The sequence below is a fragment of the Denticeps clupeoides genome, chromosome 6, assembly GCF_900700375.1.
Source record: "Denticeps clupeoides chromosome 6, fDenClu1.1, whole genome shotgun sequence".
In the NCBI taxonomy this organism is placed as follows: domain Eukaryota; kingdom Metazoa; phylum Chordata; class Actinopteri; order Clupeiformes; family Denticipitidae; genus Denticeps; species Denticeps clupeoides.
Window position 1 is genome coordinate 227,780 of NC_041712.1, and position 23,978 is coordinate 251,757.

Sequence of the window (23,978 nt, forward strand, 5' to 3'; positions counted from 1 at the left end):
ACTTCTTAAATTCCAATCATTTGGGGTGTTCTAAAACCTTTGACCATTACAATAATTCATGTTCTCAATTAAATTATGCTTTTATAAGCTTGTTTAAAATCTCACATTGCTAAAGTACTGTAGCCAAAAAGGCTACAAGGCTTGTATTAATATCACTGAAAAAGACTAGGAGTAAGATACTTTACTTTCACCTCATAAGTAAACAGATAACAAGTCATTAATAAATATTCACAATTATCTGCATTTGACTTCGGTCATGTGGAAACATGTTAAGGCCAGGAGGTAAATGCTAAAATGAAATTTGAAATTTCCACAATAAATCCATGCTTCTCCACACCTCCCATTTTCAACCAACATGCCAATCTCTGTCAACACAGAGGACCCGTATTATAAAGTATTGTTCTGGTGGTTACAACTGTAACAAACATAACTGTAACAAACACAACGTGGCTCCTTTTAGGACCCTGAAACATGAGACAGTTTAGGACTTATGGCATGTTGCATACTGGCATAACGCATATAAAAATATCACAGTCCAGCAGGAGTTATAAAAAAAATCAAAATAAATATTAGCTAAGGGAATGGACATTGGATTAAGAATAGCCGTTCCTTCATTTCAAGAAAATATTAGTAAAAAGCGCTTAGTGGTAAAAGGAGACAATTCTGCCATTTTAAAACAGCCCACACATCACATAACATCACACAATTTATGGAGAAATTTAGTTTGGTAGATTTTTGCATTGATTGAATTAAAAAAGCAAACCTCTCTGAAACAGATTGATAAACTGCATCAAGGGACGTTTCAGTAACACAATCAATCTTAAACACAAAAATGTCATTTTGTACCAAGCTGTGACCCCCATAGTGTGACTGGTACGAATACATATACATGTTAAATCACAAACCTGTGATCTGAAAGTTGGTATTGTAAATATATGAAAGATTTTAAGTAGTGGTGGGCCGTTATCGGCGTTAATGTGCTGCGTTAACATGAGACTCTTATCGGCGATAATTTTTTTCACAAAGTTGTGTTGGGAGCTGGGTCTATACTACGCAAGCTATTGTGCCGGAGTTAAATGGTTACACTAGATTTATAAGTATATTTCTTCTTTCTTGTGTCTTTAGTTTATTTCCTAAAGACTTTTATTTTGTTTTTGAGACCCGGTTCAGGTCTCTCGGACACATGGCGTGAGTTGTGAGGTGCGAGGGGTTTGTGTGCCAAAAGTTATTTCCTTCATTTTAATGTATGTACATATTAGGAATATTTTGCATGTGTGTTATTTTGTGAATATTTTTTTGTAGAGAGAGGTGCAGCAAGACGCGATGTTCTGACACGACCTTGCTTTTTGTACAGAATACACTTTGCACAGAAAATCTCTTGGGTGTCAGCTCATCATTTGCTCATCAAGGGTGATGGGTTAAATACAGAGGACAAATTTCACTGTGTGCACCGTGTGCTGTGCTGCTGTGTATCACATGGGACAATCACTTCACTTTATCACATCAGAAGCTAGGACGAGGGTCCTCACCAGGGATTACTGGACATCAATTAGTAATCACAGTTATCATTTTAATTCCAATTTACATCTTATCATCCAATTTCCATTCATATTTTATTACAAATTTAGTTTAAATGTATTTTTTGTAATCATTGACTGTCATTGAATAATCATAATTCTGCACAAGGTAAACATATTTGTCAACTCCTTATGTTGAAAAGAGTATTAAAAGCAGTATGTTTAGGACAGGTGCAATTAATAGCGTGTTAACTATGTCAAATAAATACAAATATTTTAACCCACTGACAGCCCTAATATTAAGTAATTCTGACCACACTAACAAATCACACAGCATGATATTTTTCACCAACTGCATTAAAACAGTTGCTAAATCACCAAGAACCTGTGCAGGACCGTACACGACAAACAGAACGATGTGACTGCGAGGAAATCCAACCCTCCTCCCAGTGATCAGGTTCTGTGTCTAACTATGGCGGACGTGAGGAAAACTGCTGGACCAGACAACATCCCTGGAAGATCCTCAGGGAATGTGCAGACCAGCTGGCAGATGTTCTTACTGACATCTTCTCACAACATCTCACTGAGCACCGCAATGTGTCTCAAGGCCACCCCCATCGGGCCCGTGCTGAAGAAGTCAGCAGAAGAAGTCAATGACTATCGTCCTATTGCACTTACACCCATCATGATTCGAGAAACTGAGCCTGAACACCTCCCTCTGCAACTGGATCTTGGACTTCAACAATCTATTTCTGAACGTGGACAAAGAAGATGATTGTTGAATTCAGAAGAAAACGGAGGGACCACTCTCCACTGAACATCGAGGGTTCTTGTGTGGAGATAGTTCCTCGGTCTAGAGGAGAACCTCTCCTGGAATCCTAACACCAGCCCAGTAGCGTCTTTACTTCCCACAGAGGCTGAGGGAAAGACCGTCTCCCATCACCCATCCTCACCACCTTCTATAGAGGGACCATTGAGAACATCCTGACCAGCTGCATCACTGTCTGGTTTGGGAATTGCACAATATCAGACCACAAGACAGTACAGTGGATAGTGAGGACAGCTGAGGAGTCTCTCTTCCCTCTCTTCCCTTCTTTACCAGCATTGTGAAGGACTCTACACACCCCTCACATGCATTCAGGCCCTCACTGCCCGACTCTGCCTGTGTCACGTTTGCACCTTATGTAGCCGATCTGTCAGTGTCACACACATGCACTTTATGTCAGTATGTAACTTTGTCTAATTGTTCAAATGTTACATGTAGCACCAGGTTCTGGAGAAACTTTATTTCTATGTACTAGGTACTGTCTAACACGTATATAGCTGAAACGACAATAAAGCTCAACTTCAACTTCTATTGCAATGATCTTAAATATTCATAACATTTTGTTTAAATGAACAATGGATCTGGGTTGGGGTCCCTCACCAGGGGTGCAGGGTCAAACTGGGAGACCACATGGTGGATGAAGGCTGCCAGGTGAGCAGGTCGAGACTTCAGCAGCTCCATGCTCTGGAAACAGCTGCACTGCCCATTGACCTGCTAGAAAAACACACATGAATAAACAGCATGCAAAATGTATAAGGTTAAGGGTGTGTTTTTATGTGTGATAGGCTCGTCACAACACTGAAATTTCAAATTCTATAGTGATACTTAGGATGTTTACAGCACACCATTTTTGATAATACGGGGGAATAATTCATTTTAAATTAACAATGCACCACCCATCACCAGACCAATACCATCCTTACGGTGAAGTATGGGGATGTTTTTACTGAAACTGGGAGATTAGTCAGGATAGAGGGAAAGACGAATGCAGAGACATCCTGAATTAAAACCTCTTGAACTCTGTGACTGTGGTGATTTTTTATCTGTCAGCAGGACAACAACCCCAAGCACACAGCCTAGATATCAAAGGAGTGGCTTGAGGACAACTCTGTAAATGTCCTTGTCCTTGAGTGGCCCAGCCAGAGCAGACTTGAATCTTCCCATCCCAACGGACGCTTCCCATTCAACCTGATAGAGCTTCAGCGGTGCTGCAAAGAGGAATGGGCCAAACTAGGCAAGGATCGGTGTGCCAAGCTTGTGGCATCAAATTCAAAAAGACTCGAGTCTGTGATCGCTGTAATTAAAAAAATGTGGAAAATGTGACGTGCTGTTAATACTTTCTGAGGGCACTGTAGTTAACTTCAACAGTATTGCTTTCCAGTGGCAATTAAAATATTACATTTTTTAGCAAGTTTGGTGCTGCAGCTTTATGTTTTAAGTGTCTCTCCTGAAAACATTGGGTCCTCCAGGTAGCCGAGGGAGGGGCTGCCTGCTGCAATGGCTGTTGAAAATGTCTGTGGCGATTTCTGTGAATTTAATGAATTTACTAATACTGAATTTTTGTCATTATTTGACAACATTGGTGCGTGAGGTGTGTGAATGATGTTCACCTGCTCTTGTTCTGAGTCAAAGTCATCATCCTCAGCTCCTATGATGGGTGGGGGGTGGCGGGAGAAGGGGCTGCTCATGCTCGACAGGGAGTCCTGAGGGCAGAGGTCAAATTTCAATAATCAAAACACACAGCAACATGCGGAGAAAAAAAAAAAAAGGCCCATGCTGCCTTCTGAAGCAGTTACATGAGATTGTGGGCATTTGAATTCTGATTTCTGTGTTCTGATATGCATATTCTGGCTCCATAAATTTTCATTTTGATGCAGAAGCCAATAGCTCCAAGATATTTTTCTGCAAACCGGCTTCCACCAGCCCAGACGTAGGATGAATAAGAACCTCTTCTGTTGTCATCACTGTAAGTGATTCATATAGTCAGCTGTTAATAAAAGGGCACTGTTAAAGTAGAGCGCCGGGAAAACAAGATGCAGCTCCTCTTTTTAACTTTCAAGAATTAGTCTGTGTATAGCGAGAAAGGTATGTGAGATTTATTTATGCTCACCGCTAAAGTAGGAGCCATAATGCCATGTGAAGTTATGTGATTAAATAACTAAACACCGCAGAACAAAGTAACTCAGTATAGAGAACATCTCATTACTGAAAAGAAACTGAGTTAAAGGGCAAAGAAGATGACAATGCACTTGCACAAAGGCAACAAGGTGAAATGATCTCATTAGCATTAAGCTGCCTCTTTCCCAGGTAAGTGACACAAAATGCAGGCTTGTCCAGATGCTGCCTGTTCACTGCTTTTACTGCTATGGACCACTTTCAGTAGGTCCTGACCTCAGTAGACCTAAGAATATTCAACGTGCCATAGATAAAACCCCTTGTTAAAAAGAAGGAAAATTATCAATCAATTTTATCAACATTTCAAAGCTTCTGTTTGTACCAAAGGTTTTAGAAAAAGTAGTTTTCAACCAGCTACAATTGTTTTGGCAGTCAAATAATATTTATGAAAAATTCTTAAATTAAAGTCACCAATGACCTTATGTTGGACACTGATTCTGAAAACTCTGCCATTAGATTTGACAGCCGCTTTCGATACTGCAGACCATGGGATTTTGCGGCCATGTCTAGAGCACTGTGTAGGCATTAGAGGTACAGCCCTTGCTTGGTTCCGATCATTCCTAACTGGTCAGAGTTTGGCCATTCATGTAGGTGCTCCCCTCACATCATAGGAAACATTTTATTTTTACATACTGTGGCTGGGGTCAATATTCAGAAAACACAACATTGCTTTTCATTGCTACGCGGATGATGTTCAGATCTACATGCCATTAAAAGCTATTAGTAGTGATTCTATCCAGCCCCTCATTGAGTGCTTAAACGAAATTAGCAAAATAATAATAATAATTCTAATCTTGAAATTATTCTATTCGGACATAACAAGGTCCCAATATCTCAAGCCATGTACGAAATCTTGGTGTGACCTTTTACAGGGTGGTCAAATTTGAGCTCAGTGAAAAGCTCAGTTTTTTTTTTCAATTAAGGACTATATCCAAGGTCAAAGGTTATTTACCACCTGGTGACCTGAAGCGGGTAGTCCATGCATTTATCACCTCATGGCTGGATTACTGTAATTCATTATACTTTGGCATTGGTCAGTCCTTAACCCATCGGCTGCAACTAGTGCAGAACGCAGAGGCTTGTTTGCTCACTGGCAAGCGAAAACGTGACCACATTTCCCCGATTCTGCCTTTAAAACAGAGTTTAAGATCTTGCTAATTGGCCTAGCTGTGTTTTTAAAGCTCCTAACAGGTCAGCACCTCAGTATCTCTGTGAACTTCTCCAAATGTACAGTTCAGCAAGGCTACTTCGGTCATCTAATGACTAGTGGGGCAGTGGTGGCCTAGCGGTTAAGGAAGCGGCCCTGTAATCAGAAGGTTGCTGGTTCGAATCCCTATCCGCCAAGGTGCCACTGAGCAAAACACCGTCCCCACACACTGCTCCCCGGGCGCCTGTCATGGCAGCCCACTGCTCACTCAGGGTGATGGGTTAAATGCAGAGGACGAATTTCACTGTGTGCATCGTGTGCTGTGCTGCTGTGTATCACATGTGACAATCACTACACTTAGGCTAATCACTACCCCTTTGGGGTCGCAGCTCCCAAGCTGTGGAACAACCTTCCCTGGCATGTTAGATCTGCTCCCACTATAGAGGTTTTTAAAACAAGGTGTAAAACTGCAGCTTTCACTGCAGCTTATAGTAAGAACTGTCTAAGGAGCAATGTTTATTGGGAGTTTTGGTACATTTATTGTTTTATGTCCTGTTTTTATGTTTTTATTATTTATTGTTCTAAATGTTTTATGCTTAAATGTATTCGTTCTTAACTGTCAATTTTATGGACACATTAACATGTGAATAAATAGAAAAAATTGTTCACTGTGCAATCTCTGCAATATATCACCATAAACAACATAACATTTCACAGAGGCATAGTAACAACAGGAATTATGCAAGCTGTTTAATTCACATGCAGAGTTATAAAAAGTGAAGGCCGTTGGAAATGTGTTTGTCTCTCTGTGTCTCTCCATCTCTCTGCCTGTGACTCACATCTAGCAGACTGAACTGTAAATTGTAAAAAAAAAAACTATGAATGAACACATGTGGAGTTCTGTACTTAACAAAAAAAGGTGAAATAAGTGAAAACATGTTTTATATTCTAGTTTCTTTGCTCTGGTTACTGCTTTACACACTCTTGGCATTCTCTCGATGAGCTTCAAGAGGTCGTCACCTGAAATGCTTCTCCAACAGTCTTGAAGGAGTTCTGGAGTTAAGTGATTAGTTGTCACATGTGACACCACAACACAGCACCCAGTGCAGACAGTGAAATGTGTCCACTGCATTAACTCATCCCGAGGGAGGTGGGCTGGCATGAAAGGTGCCCAGTGAGCAGTCTGATGGCACCTCGATGGTTGGGGATTCAAACCAGCAACCTTCCGATTACGGTTCTGTTTCCTTACCAGCTAGGCCACTGCTGCCCCACTGCCACCAGAATTGCATTGCTGTGTTTTTTTTTTTTTTACTCATTATCTATCTTTCAAGGGGCCGCAACTGGCGACTGACTGGGGGGCAACAACCGAACTTGGACCAAGGTTGATGGCGTTTCGTATGTCCGCAATGAACGTAACGAGAGAGCCAGCTACGAAACACAAAAGCAGCATCGGTGCACACAGAACATGGCTCACCAGATCAGGTGGTTCCTCCCCATCAGGAGAAGGGAAGGAGCTGAGGCTGCTTCTCATGCTGGTCTTTGGGCTCTGGCAGTAGGTCTTTCTTTGGCTCGGACTCTCAAGGAAGGCAGGGCTGGGAGATTTCTGGCGGGGGATAGAGAGAAGGTCTTCTTTCCAGCACTCACAGATATAGATGTGTGGATCAGTGACAGAGTGTAGCTATGTGCAACTAACAGGAGGCTCTGTATTGTCATTCCAGGGGCCATCTTTGGAGGCATCATTCAGCCAGGGAAGAGCTGAAACTACCTCCTCTGTACGCCCTCCAGCCACATCTCGCTCTACCACCCCATCCTGGAGGAATGGAGAAAAATCAGTCATATTTAGACATGGTACCCTTATTTACCTGTTTGAACACATGATGTTGCTAGAATCAACACAATTCAGTGTGCATGAAGACTGACTCAAAAAAACCTAAGCATGGTGGGCCAACTGGCTGCATAGAAAACCAGGGGTGAGGAGTATTTCACAAACCTTATGGCCATGTTGTAGCATAAGAAGAAATCTACCTGTCCGACCCCTGTGGTCTTACTCAGCTGCGGTTGAAGCCCACACTTCCTTGTTTCCTCAATCTCCTTCAGTAGTTTAGGTGTAGGGTGCCTGCTGTATTCCTGCTTGATGGCCTGAGACAGGAAAGAGGAGGTGGCAAGCCGGACCAATCAGAATGTATGTGTCACTGCATCTGGGGCTTGGATGTTTGGTAGAGAGAAGGTAGTGTATTTGAGACTAACCTGAAGGTCATGTGGCATCTTGTGTAAGGTCTCCACTTTCTGACCATGAAGCACACCAATCCCATCCTGTAATACAGTAAGGAGTAAACAGGTAAAATACCAGCAATCGAGTCTATGACAGAAGTAAACAACTAAGCAGAGTTGTTGGAGGTGCCCTCACCCAGACTGGGCATATAGTTGTGACGCATTCTGTAGGACTGGGGGAGGGCGAGCAATCCCCAGTGGTCAGCTCTGGAGAGGGAGGAGACCCCGGCTCGCTCTCTCCTTCTGACAGGGGAATCTGGGGGAGTCCTGGAGGTCTCCCAAGCACAGTGAGGGCCACATAGTCACCAGCTGTCAACACAGTGGAGACTCAGCCTCTCCGAAACATCTTTCAATGAGCTGGCATGTGAGGGTGAGTTACTCACATTTTATCAACTTAACCACCTCAACATGGTTTGAATGAGTCACCAGGGTTCCATTAACCTGGAAAGGAGCACGAACAAGGCAGCACCAGTAAGCATATAACATTAAATATACAGTATGACACAATCCAATCAGACTTGGGGAGTATAAGTTAAATGTAACAGTGTCTAGTAATTTAATTACAAATAAAATGTAATTAATTAATTACTTTAGGAAAGAGTGTATTTAATTTACTGTTATTTCTTAAAATATTCAAGATTACAATTTTAGTTACATTTTAGTTATAACTTATAATGGTCACCAGGGATACAATGCAGGTTTGAATGACTTTCTCTCTCTAACTCCAAATGCTGTACTTGTCCTGGTGATAGACTTATTGTGCTTATTGCAGTTTACATTTTAAAAGCAGTTTATGTTATTTTAAAGAAACCTACTCTAAAATGAAATTCACTTTGTAGAACATTACAAGCTTGAAGCTTATGAGAATGTACCAGTGTTGTACAGAGGTGACTGGGTTACTACAGAAAAGGTAGTTTTATGAACACAGTTATAGGAATTATCACCACCAACCTTTATGATCCTGTCTCCTGTTTGAACACCAGCCCGCATGGCAGCTCCATCTGTGCCCAAAAAGTGGACAAACACAGCGTTCTATACAGATCCAGGACCAAAAATGATCAGCAGAACATCTTACCTTCTTTGACAAGCTGCACAAACACGGGATTATCTCCACTGACAGTCAGCCCGAAGCCGCTCTCATCCTTCTGGATGATAACACAGCGCTGGACAAGCCCTGTAAAACAGAGGGAGGGAGGAAGAGATCTGAGCACCAGACAGAGGTTCAGGCCATCCAATCAAAATCAGCGGACACCTTGTCTATTTGCAGAAGTCGGCTGAATGAAACAAACATCGGGATGGATGTGGTTGAGTCAACGTCCCAACTTTAAATGACACACTATTACACACAAAATCCACAATTTCTCCTTGTCAAACACCTGTAAACCATATAATCACTGAGGAGAGGAACACTCCTCTCATCCTTGAGCATTTCTGCAGGATTGGAAGGGAATGAGGTAGCTCAACGCTGCAAGAGGTGAAATTTACATTCTGATTATGAGTTACATGAAAAAAGCTTGTCACACGGCAACTGAACTGGTGCTGGTGGTACTGTATTTTCAGGAATAAAAATGGAGCAAAATATGCAAATAAATAATGGCAATTATAAATACAAAATAACAAATAATAGAAATAAAGATAGGATGATTGTTTAGAAGTGGATACAATAATATTAAGAGCAGTTTGGACAAAGATTACTCTTTTACCTGTAATAAGGAGGCTGCAAAAACATTGCATTCAGAATCACAACACCAAGTTTCAGATGCTTTAATAATTCTGATGCTGCATTTTTTTTAGATGATTCCAGAAGTTCTCTCCTCATGCAGTATTACTATGTTTTTATTATTGCTGAAACGGAATCCAGCGCACTGTCAGGAAATCCCCGGATTTCCAGAACCTGCCGCTTTGTTACTGATGAACTTACAGGCAACCAGTACATCCTGGTGGGATACTGGAATGTCCCACTTGTGAAGACCAACATTTAATAATTGGTTTACTTTAACGAGACTCAGAAGCTGGCAGAGATGGTCCACTTGATCTTACATTCTTTCATGGTTAATTTCAAAAAGGACTACCTTTTGTTGAATTAAAAAAAAAAATGTTGAATAAAAATTACTAGTGCTGTATTGGATTTACGACAACTACTTTTTTACATCAAGTAATTGAAAGTAACTAAATAACTTTTACACAAAGAAAATTTTAAATTAAGTAATTTTTTACTTTTACTCAAGCAGATGGGTACTTTTACTTGAGTAGAATTTAAGCAAAGTAAAGATACTTTTACTTAATTCCATCTTTATCGGTACTCTCCGCTCATTTCTTAAGTGTAATATTGTTTATATATTACTTATTATATAATTACACCAGTCTTATGCTCCGTTTATAAATGGACAAAGAAGCATTTTGTTCAACTCATTTTTAAAATTGATTTACCAAGAAAAGTGTTTGTCATAATATATGATTGTGTTCCCTAATATAAGGACCGTTGCTGCTGTGTTGTTTTATCACCCCAGGAATACCATTACCACATGGTCAATTTCATTTTGTTACTGTTCCCACGGACATCAGAAGTCCATCTCTGATACTAAATGATTTGCACTCTGAAATGCTGTAAATGTTGCTCTAGAATCATTTTAATTATTTGGTGAGAACCATGTTGAAGTAATTAATAAGCTTCATTCATATTAATAAGCTTAATATGAATGTGAAATGGACATGCTTGATACACCCAGTACACCATATGAGCCCCATATGTGGCTTTCTATCATTAGAAATACCAACACCACACCAGCGTCACAAACAACCATGAATCCGTATGCAGCACTTTAGAACATTACCTGTGGGGTCAAATTCATGAGATACAGGGACCACTGCTTTGTCACTCTTGGGCTTCTTGTCTGGGGGGTGGTCCTTGATGAGAATACTTCCTGTCCTAGAGACCCACAAAAAGAAAAAAAAAAATCTCCTCTTTAACCCTTTTGTGCACAAGGCCAATTATTTCAATTTCCTATTTGCAATATTAAATATGCAACTATCTTTTATGCACATTATCTTACTTTTTGCATATAATTAAAGGCAACACACAAAGCCATAAGTGCTCTTCTCATTTAGATGTCATTTCAGGGCAGTAAACCCACTTTTTTGCGCTACTGGAACAGTCTGTTCGTTAGAATAGTTTTTCTTTCCTGTTGAAATTTGAAGTATGTATGTTGGGTATTTAGGTCACTAATTGCAGGTGTGGTTGTGTAGCCATATTCAAGTGTCGCCTAACTAGGGGTGCAATGCTACAGGTTTCCCACGGTACAGTCCATAATGAGGTTTTGGTTCATATTTGGTATGTTCTGTGTTAAAGAGAACAATAAGCAGGTTATTTTATCTGATGTTTATCTGAAGTGCCATAGTGGGTCTGTTCAATAGACGGTTGTTGTTTTACTGCGGTTCACAACAGGTGATTTGCACCTTTAACACAAGCTGTGGAATGTGGTGGGGCGGAGCTATCAGTTTGCACTTGTGTGATTTATTTTAGTTGAGTAATAATCATTTTAACAGCCTCTACTAACATCTAAAAATATGAATGAGTGGTTATAAGAAACAGTTATCACTATGTTTTTTTTTTTGCATAATGTAGTGTAGTATAAAAGTAACATTTCACTTTGAAATGCAGAAGTAAAAAGCCTCTCCAGAGGAAAATACTTTAGTAAAGTACAGATACATGAAAAACCTGCTTGTTATGTGCCACCTCTCTGTCTTTTACGTCAGAAAATGAATTATAATATCTCATAGTGGACAAGTGGTTTCAGCAACAGAGCACGTTTGAATGATATTTTGTTCTCAGGATCAGTAGTGAGTAGTGTATTTTTATATGATTGAAAGTGATAATACAAACTGTCAAGTAATTTTCATTCTCAGCCTTTCATGATATTTGGATCCTATATGTCCAGATTTTTCTAATGTAGACATGTTTCAATGCCCGATGTTGCTGATGAGATGGTTGTTGTGGAATATTGAATAGAACATTTGATGTTCTGAGCAGCATCCAGGCACCTGTGTCCAGCACATGGGGGAACATTGCATAAGATACATTTACATTTACAGCATTTACCAGAGGCCCTTATCCAGAGCGACTTACAATCAGTAGTTACAGGGACAGTCCCCCCTGGAGACACTCAGGGTTAAGTGTCTTGCTCATGGACATGATGGTAGTAAGTGGGATTTGAACCTAGGTCTTCTGGTTCACAGGCGAGTGTGTTACCCACTAGGCTACTACCACCACACACTCTCTCACACAAACACACACACCCACACACACACACACTTTCTTACCTGGCTGCTTTTTTGGAAAACCTGAAAAAACAAAAAGATAAGATGAATGTGAGATGAATGTGAGACATCAAAGGACCTTCAAAGCTCACTTCAATCCATGCTGCTCTTCCTCTTAGCACTTCTCAAACAAGAACGCTGCAGGAAGATTGTTCTCCCACTCGGCTCCACCGCTTCGTTCCTGTACTGGGTTTCTGTAGCTGCCACCGCATCAGATTCACAATCCTGATGCTTGCCTACAAAGCCAAGGAAGGGTCCCACCCTCCTTCCTCAGCTCTCTCATCACTCGCTCTGCAAACATCTAGACCAGCTTTCAAGGGACTGCGAAGATTGCACATGTGGGGATGGATTGGGGGTAAACACCGCCAGAAAACCAATTTTTAAAAAGAATAAATATGAGTGTAGAAGATGCTGATGATGTGACTAATGTTTAATCACCCAGAAAAGTCCACAAACCTGGCCAGACATGTTCAGGGAAAAGAGGAGATCTGGTCACCCTAACTTGGCGGGGCTATGCTAATGCTACACAGCTTACAACATATGCAAATCAATAAACACCAACTTTTTACCCCCCAAGACGAGTCAGAACATTACTCCTAATTGAATAAACTGATTGTGGCCAGACAGGTATATACAACATTTGTGACACATATTTTGAGCGACAAAAAATGAAACACGCTGTATTTTAATGTTAAATTATTATTTATTTTCCAAAGCCTTATGGAACTGCAGTAGAAGGATGAGAAAGCCCTCAACTAGACTCCTCAACTTCAATTTCCACTAGATGTTAGAACAAGTGAGTCGATCAAAATCTTCAAACAGAAATATGCAGAATTAAAAGGGAATATTTAACAAAAAATGTTAAATGTCGGTATATTTAGAACAATTCCCAATTTGATGATTAATATCTTATTTACAGAGCAGACTAGAGCAGAAGAGGGTGACTGGGCTACAGGACGGCTACTAAATGCAAGAGACACAAGCCTGGTCATTTCCCACAGAAATAGCTGCCACCCGCCCCTTCTTCCATGGGAGGACTTTTCCTTCCCTTCAACAATGGGCTCAAAAAACGACAACGCTCAAGTCAGACACCCGACTGCACAGGGGTATTGTGGGACAGATTCCCAGAAAAGAGAAGGCTTCTGGCACTGCTCCCATTTCCTGAATATGTGCTGAGAAACATGAAATGCATTAAAAATACACAGTAGAGTAATGCAGGCTGGATGAACTTCAAATGCACACGTGGGAGACCCACAATGGGCACCAGGATTTACTGACAACCCGTTCAGATCTCTGAGAGCGTCAGGGTCATCAACTACAGAGGTTTTCTTGCTCTTCTAAAATACTATTAATATTGTATTTTATCTAAAGAAATATATTACTATTTGGTGTGCTAGCGCGTGAGAAAAACTGAGTGGAAAAAGCAGCATTTTGCCCCCTGCAATAATTAATACTACGTGTCACAAAGGGGCTGGACACGGCGAGGAAGGAGGACGCATACGCGCGACGTCACAGGACCGGGGTTTAATACATAATACAGACGACAAGGGAACATCACCAAACAATGACCTGATGGCGAACAGACACAAACAGGGTAGTTTTATACAATGATACACAGGTGATAACAATCACAATTACACAGGACGAACATGAAACTCCGGACCCGGAGTAACCCCTGCCGGACCGGATCATGACACTATGTCACGGAAGAACCGGAGTTAGACCCAGAGTTTCATATATGCGTTCACCATCACCTGACAATGGTGGCCGAAATTTGCTAATCAAACTAACATTTTATCAGAAAACATTTAGTACATTTATTTACAACATGCGAAAAACTAACCAAGTAACCAAAACTAACCAACAAATTTACAAGCATATGGAAAAGAAGAGGTCAAATAGAACGGAGGTTTGTGTTTGCTCATTTACAGCTTGATTTAGAGGTTACCATACATTACCATACATACAAAATACATTTATTGGGTCTGCAGTATTTTGACTCTGGATAGAAGGAATACAAGTCATTTTAATTAAAAATCTAATTTGTTGCAATTCACACGTTTCCACAAATATGAATTGTATTCTTGTATTTTGTGGGATTAAATTAAAATATGGAGCATTCCATTTTATCTGCTAGTTGTTAATATTAATTCTGTATATATTTACTGCCTCAATCTATATTTTATACACACACTGCTCTTACAGAGTACAATCACTCTGTTCAACTACAGGTTCTTTTATCCCTTTAGGTTTTTTTTTACGTCAAGATTTTAAAGGCTAGAAATGTACGGTAAATTAGAAACATGTTAGGCATGACCAAAAGTTTATGTGGGGTATAAATATATTATTATATCAAGTGGCATTTCTGTGAAAGTGTTTTCTTGGTTCTTGTTTCATTGCTATTTCCAGCCCGATTCAGATCAAGATGTGTCCTCTGCATTTAACACTCACCTTAGTGAGAAGTGGGCAGCCATGATAGGCGTCTGGGGAGCACTGTTTGGGGATAGTACCTTGATCAAGGGTACCTTGGTGTTTTAGGATTCAAACCGGCAAGTAAAGTAAGTCAAGTAAATATATGAGTGTCACAGCAAACGGTGTGATACTCAGAAACATGTGACATTTCAGTTTTTCTTTGTTGAGAAATCTGTAAAAATTTGTTTTTCTGTCAATATGGGGTGCTGGGTGTACATTAATGAGAGAAAAAAATTACTTAAATGATTTTAGCATATGGCTGCAATTTAACAAAGACTGACAAAATTAAGGGGGTCTGAATACTTTTTCCATACCCACTTTATCTGCCTTCTAGTGGTAAGGAAGTACAAATGAGATATTACATGATAATTATAACTACAGTCTATTTTATTAATTATGATGTCTTTTCACAATTCTTCAACTTTGCTGTTTAAAGGGTTAGCAGTGCTAATTAAATAGGCACACGTAAATTCCCACAAACACAGCAAATAATTTTTCAAACCTGAGATTCCTTTTGGCTCATTTTCTATGAAAACAAAGACACCCCAGTACACCATATGAGCCCCATATGAAGAGCAAGGGTCGCCATCTAACGACTATGTTAATGTGGGGAGGGGTGGACTCACTGTGATTTTACACTAAATAGGTAGCGTGTGTTGGGTGAGTGTCTTATAGAGCTAAAAAGCAGACATGAAACGTGTACAGAACATGAAACTCTGCTGCTGTTGCTGCTGCTGCTGTATGCGTGCCCAGTCCGTACATCAGATTCTTCTTTTAATCACCCCTCTCAGTAAATCCTGGTGCCCATTGCGGGTCTCCCACATGTGCAGATTTTTGGGGGTCAGTGAGCAGTTACTATGCTCCTTATGAAACGTTTATAAGGAATTTTTAGATGGTGAACAGTTTCTTACCCACAGCATTATTACACTTCTAAAGTTTTATTTCTTTGACCGTTGACCTTAAATTCACCTACTGAGTCAGGCTGCTCTCCGTCTGAGGATGAGTGCCTGTCTGTTCTGCAGTCTGCGAGGGGGGCTCGTAAAACTAGAGTAAAAAGGTCATTAGAGGCAGAAAGACCAGACTCCTGCTCTGATGTAAGTGCTAAGAACGTGCATGACACTGAGATACACCGTCCACCAGGAACAAAAAGGTGGCAGATTCCATTCATGAAGACTGCTGAAACTGAGCACATGCATTTCTGCAGCTGACCAACTAAATAAATAATTTTTAGAAATTAAGGCTGCATGCTAAATCTAATCAAAATATCAGATCATGAAATTAAATGACCGCAAAAACGATGCAATTTATTTCATGAGTACTGTCTTTCTCTTGAGGTTTACCAACTGACTAAACTGGGGCTGGCTGTGAAGATTCTCAGTCATCCAGGTGACTGAGAAGTTCTGTGGATGCAGAATGAAACGTCTCTACATTAAAGAAAGAAAGTCCAGTTGCCACGATTCAGTCTGTTATCCGTTTCAGCAGTGTTCACGTATACAACATATGTGAAACCCTGAGGCTAACGCCTGTTCTTCTGCGGCAGGTGGGAGACAAAGAAATGTATTACTTTTCACGGGATTTTATCCAAACACCAAATCTCAGTTCAAAGCCACAGAACCCAGTACAGCAGTGCAGCTCTCTTAAAGCACCGCACACATTTTACAAGTTGTATGTTTGACCTCACAACTGCAGCCCAGGTGGGAATGGATATCAGGCGATGGTGGCTCATTTTGTTGTATGGCAGTATTGTGGCTTTTAGAACAAAGAGGATTATAAATATGCAAAGTCGTATCAGCACCTAAGCCTAAAACCTTAAATATCCCATTTATATCCAGCAGTTCCTATATACTACTATATGTAGTACATCTTTCTTCAAATGTACCTGGTTCAAAAGGAATTTTTTTTAATTTTTGAACACAGTATTTAGTGTTCTATTTCAATATTTTTATTGAAAGAACTGGGTATTTCAAGTTGTTAAAAAAAAGCTTAATCTTTCACTTTGAAATGAGAGATTTTATGTGAAGTTTTATTGATATGCAAGCAAGTGCCATTTATCGGATCACAAATCGCAATATTGATCCCAGTAATTGCAACATGACTTTCCCCAAATTGCGCAGCCCTAGTAGATATCAAATGTTCAAGGCTAGTACCACTCCTATTGGCATTTTGCATTTTTGTCTGTCAGAACATGGCTGGAATGTTCCACCATAATCACTGAAATCACCATATCACCATAAATCACAATATATATTGTCATCAAGGGGCTTTTTCTTGTTTTAATTTTAAACAAACTTGACCTGATATGAGCAAACAAGGCAAAAATACTACATCTAATATACTGCTACCCTCAGTATTGCTCCACACACCAACTGAAAATGATAGATTATGGTTTATCTTTTAAGAGCTGTGCACTGAAGATGACCAAATAGGTGTTCCACAATAACAAAAGGTAGTTGCAAATGACCTAAGCCAGTCTCTAAGAGAATCTACTAGGAAATTTATCTAAATGTATCTATCTGATCGGTGATCTGATACCCGATTCCTGTGCACAGCCATGTATAGACTCACATGACAGGTGAGTGTGCATACAGATACACTAAAATAATGATTCTCTTATAGCTCTGCTCACTTAAAAGCGCCAGCTATTTTGGCTCCAAAGTGGTTCACAAATGTATTACTAAAAACTAGTGCTGCACGATTTATCTAATTGCAATCGTAATTGCGATGTCTGTGCGATTACATGAACACAAAAAGCTGCGATTTAAATGATTAGTACATGGATTGAATCGGCAACATATCACTCATTCTCTCAAAGTTTGCGAGCTGACTGAAGTCTCACTTCAGTCGAATGTGACGTGTTTGGTCACATGACTTTCGATTCGGTTCAATGGAGACCTCAGATTCATGACTCACATAGACATATGGGTAGACGTTGCATGACGAACTGCATCGTACGTCAACGTCGCCGCCATATTGCGAGAGGCTCTGCTATGGCGTGAAGCATATACATGTCTATGGAGAGAAGTGCATAAAAATGCCTCATTGTGCTGCTTGGGGCTGTACAAACCGCTGTACGTTCCAAACCAGATCTCGGGGGATTACATTTCATAGGTAAGGCTGGACTATTGTTTTGAATATATTTGGCCATTATAAAATCCCGTTTTATAAGACTTAACCTTAGCTAAGCTAGGCTAAGCTAGCGAAGCTATGTATTCCTGTGTTCAAGTCAGCCTCCAAACAACGTTTAGGCCAAACGTAGGAATTAACTATTTAGACTGTTCTTAGCTGTTTAGTTAACTTTTCTCAAACTTTGAAGGTTTCCTAAAGAAATTCACCTCCGTTTACAAATCTTAACCTTAGCTAAGCTAGCAAAGCTATGCATCCCTGTGTTCAAGTCAGCCTCCAAACAACGTATTGGTTAAACGTAAGAACTATAATACGGGATTTTATAATGGCCAAATATAATCAAAACAGTTGTTTAGCCTTACCAGGGTTTGTCGTTCGACAGTAATGTAAAGAGTTTTTGTGATTATTTAATTTTGTAGAATATTGTATTTTGAAAGCACTGGGCATTTCAAGTTGTTATAAGTAGTTTGTATGTTTCACTTTGAAATTAAACATTTCACTATTAGTAATTTGTATGCAACTTTTCATTGATACACAAGCAAGTGCCCTTTATCATATCGCAATCGCAATATTGATCTCAATAATTGCAATATGTTTTTTTCCCCAAATCGTGCAGCCCTACTAAAAACAATATAAAATTATAAGTGATATGAATTACTAACATACATTATATCAGGTACAAGCTACAAAAACAAAACCATCTCAATATGAGAAAAAGATCCAATATTTTAAATCGAAAATTTTGCATCCTGATTTTCAGTAGGACTTAATGATTTCTAAAAAAATTGAATTATTATCAATTAGTATCTGTGAATCGATAAGTACTTTGTTTGAAAAAACATTTTTGGTAGCCAAACTTTCACAGCAGCCCTACAATAAACATTTGTGCACATCCCATTAGTGCTTACTTGACGTGCAAAAAGACCAGTTCTTGGTTTTATTTGTTGGGAATGTGGAGGGGTGCGGTAACAGGGGAGGGGCTACGTGGTTGAAGTAAAAAAAAAAAAAAAAGGTCATTTTAAGATTATTAGCCAACAGGAAAGTAAAAACAGTGTTTCTGCTCAAAAATACATGAAATGTGCCGTCAGACAGACTACAGTGAAGTGAAGTGATTGTCACTTGTGATACACAGCAGCACAGCACACTGTGCACACAGTGAAACGGTAGTACCTAGTGGGTAAAACACTCGACTACAGACCGGAAGTGTCCCTGAGCAAGACACTTAACCCTGAGTGTCTCCAGGGGGACTGTCCCCATCCCCTGTCACTACTGATTGTAAGGCGCTCTTGATAAGGGCGTCTGGTAAAATGAAATTGTCTGTTGGTGAACACACAGAGCACCATCATCTCACAGTCTTCCACGTTAGTGGTGGTAAAAAGTGCATTACAGTTCACCCATTATGTCTACCTGTCATATAAGCATTTTAATGTCCAATCTAACCTAAATAGCTCAGATCAGTAATCATTCATTTTAGAGCAACCAAAAGGACCTGGAAAATCAGAGATCCTGAACAGACTCGTGCCAATGCCGAGGAGTTGACGTGTGTGCAACGACGCGGTTGAAATTCCAGCCTAAAGCTGGAATTCCTGTCCGGACGAGGTTTTGGTCGAGCTGTTTTTAGTCTGATGGGTTGATCTGACTGGTTATGAAGGACATTAGACTTGTTGTTGGTCCCTTTCTCACAGACCTGATCGAACCTGACAGCAGCCCAGTCATGTGACATGAGTAGTGGACACGTTACACCGGGATTGTCCTACCTGTCAGTAGGCTGTGGGACGCTCATTGGGCTTCCTTTTATTTCTCCAGCTTTTACCCAAGCAGCATCTTCAGGAAACCACGCCTGTTCCTCAGTGGAGCCCACGATCCCTGCAGATCTGCTGTGGGCTGCGTGGGGACCTCATAGCACCAGTCGCCAGTCCCTGTTCCACCTCAACCCAGCAGCCAGCGTAGGCCTACAGCACAATACACACTTTTAATGGCGGAATTCGGGGAGAAAAGTTTTAAAAAGTTGTACCTACTCCAACCACACGAGTCCCGCTGCTCTGATGGCGACTTGGAGGCGGCTGGTGGGGAAAACAGCAGAATTTACAGGATCAGGACAGGAAAGCAGCGGCTTCGCCCCGTCGGCCACCACATTGTCCGTCCACCGCCGCGGCGAGGAAACCAGCAGCTCCACTCATCTGGCCGCTTCTTCTCCTCCTTTTAATAGTCCGCCTCGTAGCAGCCTCCTCTGCTGCGGAGAAAGTTCCGCTGCTCGACGGTAAAAGTGTCCGCGGCCTGGCGGGCAGGCGGCGTCGGGCCCGACGTACACAGGGGGAAAACTTTCCCAGAACGGCGGATTCCTGCGCGGCCGGCGGGCCTCTCCCGGGCCCGGCGTATCCCTCCGCCGGAGGAAATAATCCCCAATTTACATTCATAACTAATAACTACAGCGTCGTGCTTTAACGAATACGTTCCACACACGGAGTGCTAATTTACTGCAGTACTCAAATCTACTTCAGTCTCAAACCTGCTTAAAATCATTTTATTGAATGCAAAAAGAAAAAGCAATAAACACACTGAAAAGTCTTATTTACTATACTTTACAGAACTAACACAAAATCATCACTTCTAAACTGCACTTAAATGGACATTAAACACACTCACAGCTCACAGATGTAACATCCTGTACAAAATACTAAATATTGCTAAAAAGCAGCGTTTTTAAAAATACAATTAAGCACCAAAGTTTTAGTTTTTTACAAAGGCACATTGTGTTTGACCCTTTGTCCCTGGCTTCTTTTTTGTTCACATGTGAATCCATTAATCACTGGTCTGTATAAGTGGTGTTCTGGTGATGATGCAAACATTGCATGCACATTTTCAATATTTTTTTATGGAGACATGGGAACAAAGCGCTTGCAGTGTTTTAACAGTTTAAAAGCCAGGCGTGGCCAGATGTGACAAAGCGGTTGACAGTGTCATCTTACTCTGTCTCTCTGCACGCCAGTAATGTTACATGACCTTGCCCATGTTACGATGATGGTTTTAGTTTGCTTTGTCCAGCCATCATCTGAACTTGGAGCAACTCTTCCGATATGCAAAGCGGGCGATGTCCACCATGAAGAGCCAAGACAGAGAGTATATTGCCACCCCCTCTATCTTCACAGCCAGGGAGGGCCGCGGAGAGGTGAGCTCACAGATGAGCATCCTACTGCCAACACCAATGCGCACAAAAGCAAACATCAAAATGAAAAGTACATCCACTGCATCCCCTAGCAGGCTGTCGTACCGGCCAGTCCGTTTCAGAAACCATCGGATTTGCAGCAGGGGATTGGTGATCTCAGTGCCAAAGAGAACAGCACAAGTCTCAATGCCCGACTCTCCCAAGGCCAGAGCCAAAAGGATTCCTAATATGCTCATCGTGTGGTGAGCCAGCATGACAGGACCCTCCGTATGAAAGTACATGCACCAAGCCATGTCAAAAATGAAGTACCCCAAACTGAGGACCATGGCCATTGTCTGGAGCCATGTATTCTCTGAGCCTAGAGATATAGGTGAAGATGCACAAGTTAGCACACAAATTATATAAAGAAAACAACATGTGCAGCCTTCGTGAGACATGACATAAAACTGGAAAAGGAAGCATGTTTTCAGACTAGCAGAGTCCAGCAGTGGTCAACACAGATCTCACCTGGGTAAGTGAAGGGCCACGGTCCATCAATAAAGCCTATATAAGCAGTCAGCAAGACGATCACAACTCCATGAAAGAGGGTCACTAGTCTGCAGTTCCACTCGTACCCCCGTGAAGCGTTCACATAACAAATGAAGAGATAGAGAGATATCCAGCCTATTAGGCAGCAGCTCAGCTCCACAACCAGCAAGGCCATCTCCACGCTGTGGAAAGTGACCACAAGCATTATTGCAGGAAGCAACATACAAGACTACTTGTAGTCAAGTACAGTGAGATCCTCCTGAAAACCAGCATTCATGAAGATAAATATTACCTTAGATTTCACTTTCAAATTCTGTTTGCAGGTCCTGAGCTGACATTTGAGGTGCTCGGCTAATCTTGGCTGAAGACTTTTTTTTTTCCATATGGACAGTGAGATTGTGGTCTAACAAAACTGACTACAGCTCACTATCTGTGGGACGCTTCAGTCTGTGATTCACCTGCATCCCTTCCCCCGTCTCAAGCAGCTTCAGCCTCTTAACAGATTAAACATGCTTTACTCCCAACAAACCCTGACTGTAATCCAAGCAGTATGGTCACCCTGCCTACATGTGGTCACTCCGCTCCCCACGCTCCTTACCTGAATGCATGTACTCACACAGCATCGTGCAGGGTCAAAGGGCATCCCTACTGGACATGCCCAGGGAAGCCGTGGAGATCAGATGATTCCCGACTGGGAAGAATAATGCCAGATAAGACTATAAGCCCAGGGGTGGTCAGAGGGAGTAACCAACGGCCCACGTGTGACACTGTCAGTTTTTCTAAAACCCCCGCAGGTGGTTGAAGCAGACAGCAGCTGACATCTTGAGTCCAGTGGGGGTGGTGGGGCTTGACTGTCAATGTCTCCATAGTGTGTGTTCTGAAAGTAGTGAAAATCCAGTCCCACCAACCCCACTTTATCGCATATATACTCAGGGACAGTGGTGACCCATAACAGGAGAAGCCGAAGGGAAAAGAAGTCATGAGCCCATGAGACTGCAAGCTAAAAAGAATGAGGGACACAGAGAACAGGCTGAGTTATTGCAAAATGAAACCAATTTATTAGAGAAAAGGCATAATGGAATGGATATGAATATGCATTGTAATTTGGAAGCAACAGGAGAAGTGTGAGGAAATCAAGGGGAGAAAAGAGTTAGCAGAGCCAGACCCTTCATGCCATGTCGAGGTGAGAAGGGAGAGGTGCAAATGCTCGACATTTAAAAAGAAAAGGAGGTTTTAAAAAATGAAAAAAAAAAAAAAACGGCGATGGGCCAGAAATGTGGCCTAGAGGTTAAGAATGCGGTCCTGTAATCCCGATCCACCAAGGTGCCACTTAGCAAAGCACCCACTGCCCACTGCGCCTGTCATGGCTGCCCATCACCAAGGGTGATATATAAAAGCAGAGGACAAATTATGCTGTGTGCACCGTGTGTGTCACAATCACTTCACTTTCACTTAATGCAGCTTGTGACACATTACAGATAAACCCCAAGTTGATCTCATGAGGCACAGACATATTTCAATCAGTGTCAGGCTTACACTTGGCTCATTTTTATTCGATTTTCGAGGTATTGTTATGCCCTGTGGTTTTGTCATACCAGGTGGAGACAGTGAATCCAACAGGAGCACAATTTATGACTACAGAATTCTCTCTGTTCTCCACTAAACTCTCCACCAGCCCATCACTCTGCACATGTAATGTTCCCAGACCAGCTGAACACGAGCGCATCTGCCACTTTCCACTTCCTGGACTAGTGAAGTAGACCATAGGAGGTCCAAGGCTCTGGGCACCACACCTTGCCCACCTGCAGTGTGCAACTAGATGTTAGCCGAAGCACCTGATCTGAGCAAGTTCAGGCCCGAAATGTACATCAGCCACCCAAGCAGGAAAAGACACTGTTAAATTTCCATTTACCTCTCATGGTAGCCACCTCACCAGCATGGATGGAGATCTTTTGCCGACAACAATTTCCAGGGTTTCGAGGGTCTCTGTGAGGTTCAGGTCAGGTAAGTTTGGTGGCTAATCAAACAAACACCACTGTCACTGTTACATTGTCATGGCAGAAGGTGGACAGTACAAGATATATAAAGTTCTATATACAAATAAATAGTCTGAGGAAAAGAAGAACAGTGGATGTGAGTTTTAAAAATGTCATGGCAACACAAATCATCACTGACTGTGGAAATTTCACACTGGACCTCTGTGTTCCTCCACTATTCTTCTACACTCTGGAACCTGGATTTCCAAATGACTTGCAAAATCAGTTTTTTTATCTGAAAAGAGGACTTTGGACCACTGAGTTCAAGTTAATTAGCTGATTGGGTTTGACACCATGGTTTTCCAATACGGAACTTCTAATTCATTTACATTTATGGCATTTGGCAGACATCCTTATCCAGAGCGACTTACAACATGCTTCCATGTTACCATCAATGAAG

At 41.3% G+C, this 23,978-nt stretch overlaps 2 protein-coding genes across 6 annotated transcripts in view; both read right to left on the reverse strand.

The window, feature by feature from the left end:
• arhgef12b (Rho guanine nucleotide exchange factor (GEF) 12b) overlaps positions 1-20,205 on the reverse strand; it is a 32,688-nt gene extending 12,483 nt beyond the window's left edge. For 3 of the 5 annotated variants that reach the window (XM_028982607.1, XM_028982608.1, XM_028982605.1), the window contains exons 1-14: positions 19,867-20,205; positions 19,606-19,800; positions 12,257-12,277; positions 10,771-10,865; positions 9,012-9,110; positions 8,888-8,937; positions 8,320-8,377; positions 8,073-8,245; positions 7,913-7,978; positions 7,691-7,804; positions 7,359-7,475; positions 7,140-7,268; positions 3,954-4,046; positions 2,944-3,057 (exon numbers count right to left, since the gene is read on the reverse strand). In XM_028982607.1, coding sequence (XP_028838440.1) covers positions 2,944-3,057; positions 3,954-4,046; positions 7,140-7,268; positions 7,359-7,475; positions 7,691-7,804; positions 7,913-7,978; positions 8,073-8,245; positions 8,320-8,377; positions 8,888-8,937; positions 9,012-9,110; positions 10,771-10,865; positions 12,257-12,277; positions 19,606-19,631 — 1,155 coding nt within the window. In that variant the 5' untranslated portion in view covers positions 19,632-19,800; positions 19,867-20,205. The remainder of the gene's footprint in view (positions 1-2,943; positions 3,058-3,953; positions 4,047-7,139; positions 7,269-7,358; positions 7,476-7,690; positions 7,805-7,912; positions 7,979-8,072; positions 8,246-8,319; positions 8,378-8,887; positions 8,938-9,011; positions 9,111-10,770; positions 10,866-12,256; positions 12,278-19,605; positions 19,801-19,866) is intronic. The other 2 variants (XM_028982606.1, XM_028982609.1) reach the window with 2 other exon arrangements.
• Positions 20,206-20,351: 146 nt separating this feature from the next.
• On the reverse strand, positions 20,352-22,816 carry tlcd5b (TLC domain containing 5b). The gene is made up of 3 exons (XM_028982613.1): positions 21,835-22,816; positions 21,522-21,724; positions 20,352-21,372 (listed from the first exon to the last, which is right to left on the reverse strand). The coding sequence occupies exons 2-3, from the start codon at positions 21,715-21,717 to the stop codon at positions 20,897-20,899; spliced, it is 672 nt and encodes a 223-aa protein (XP_028838446.1). The 5' UTR covers positions 21,718-21,724; positions 21,835-22,816; the 3' UTR covers positions 20,352-20,896.
• Positions 22,817-23,978: the final 1,162 nt, after the last annotated feature.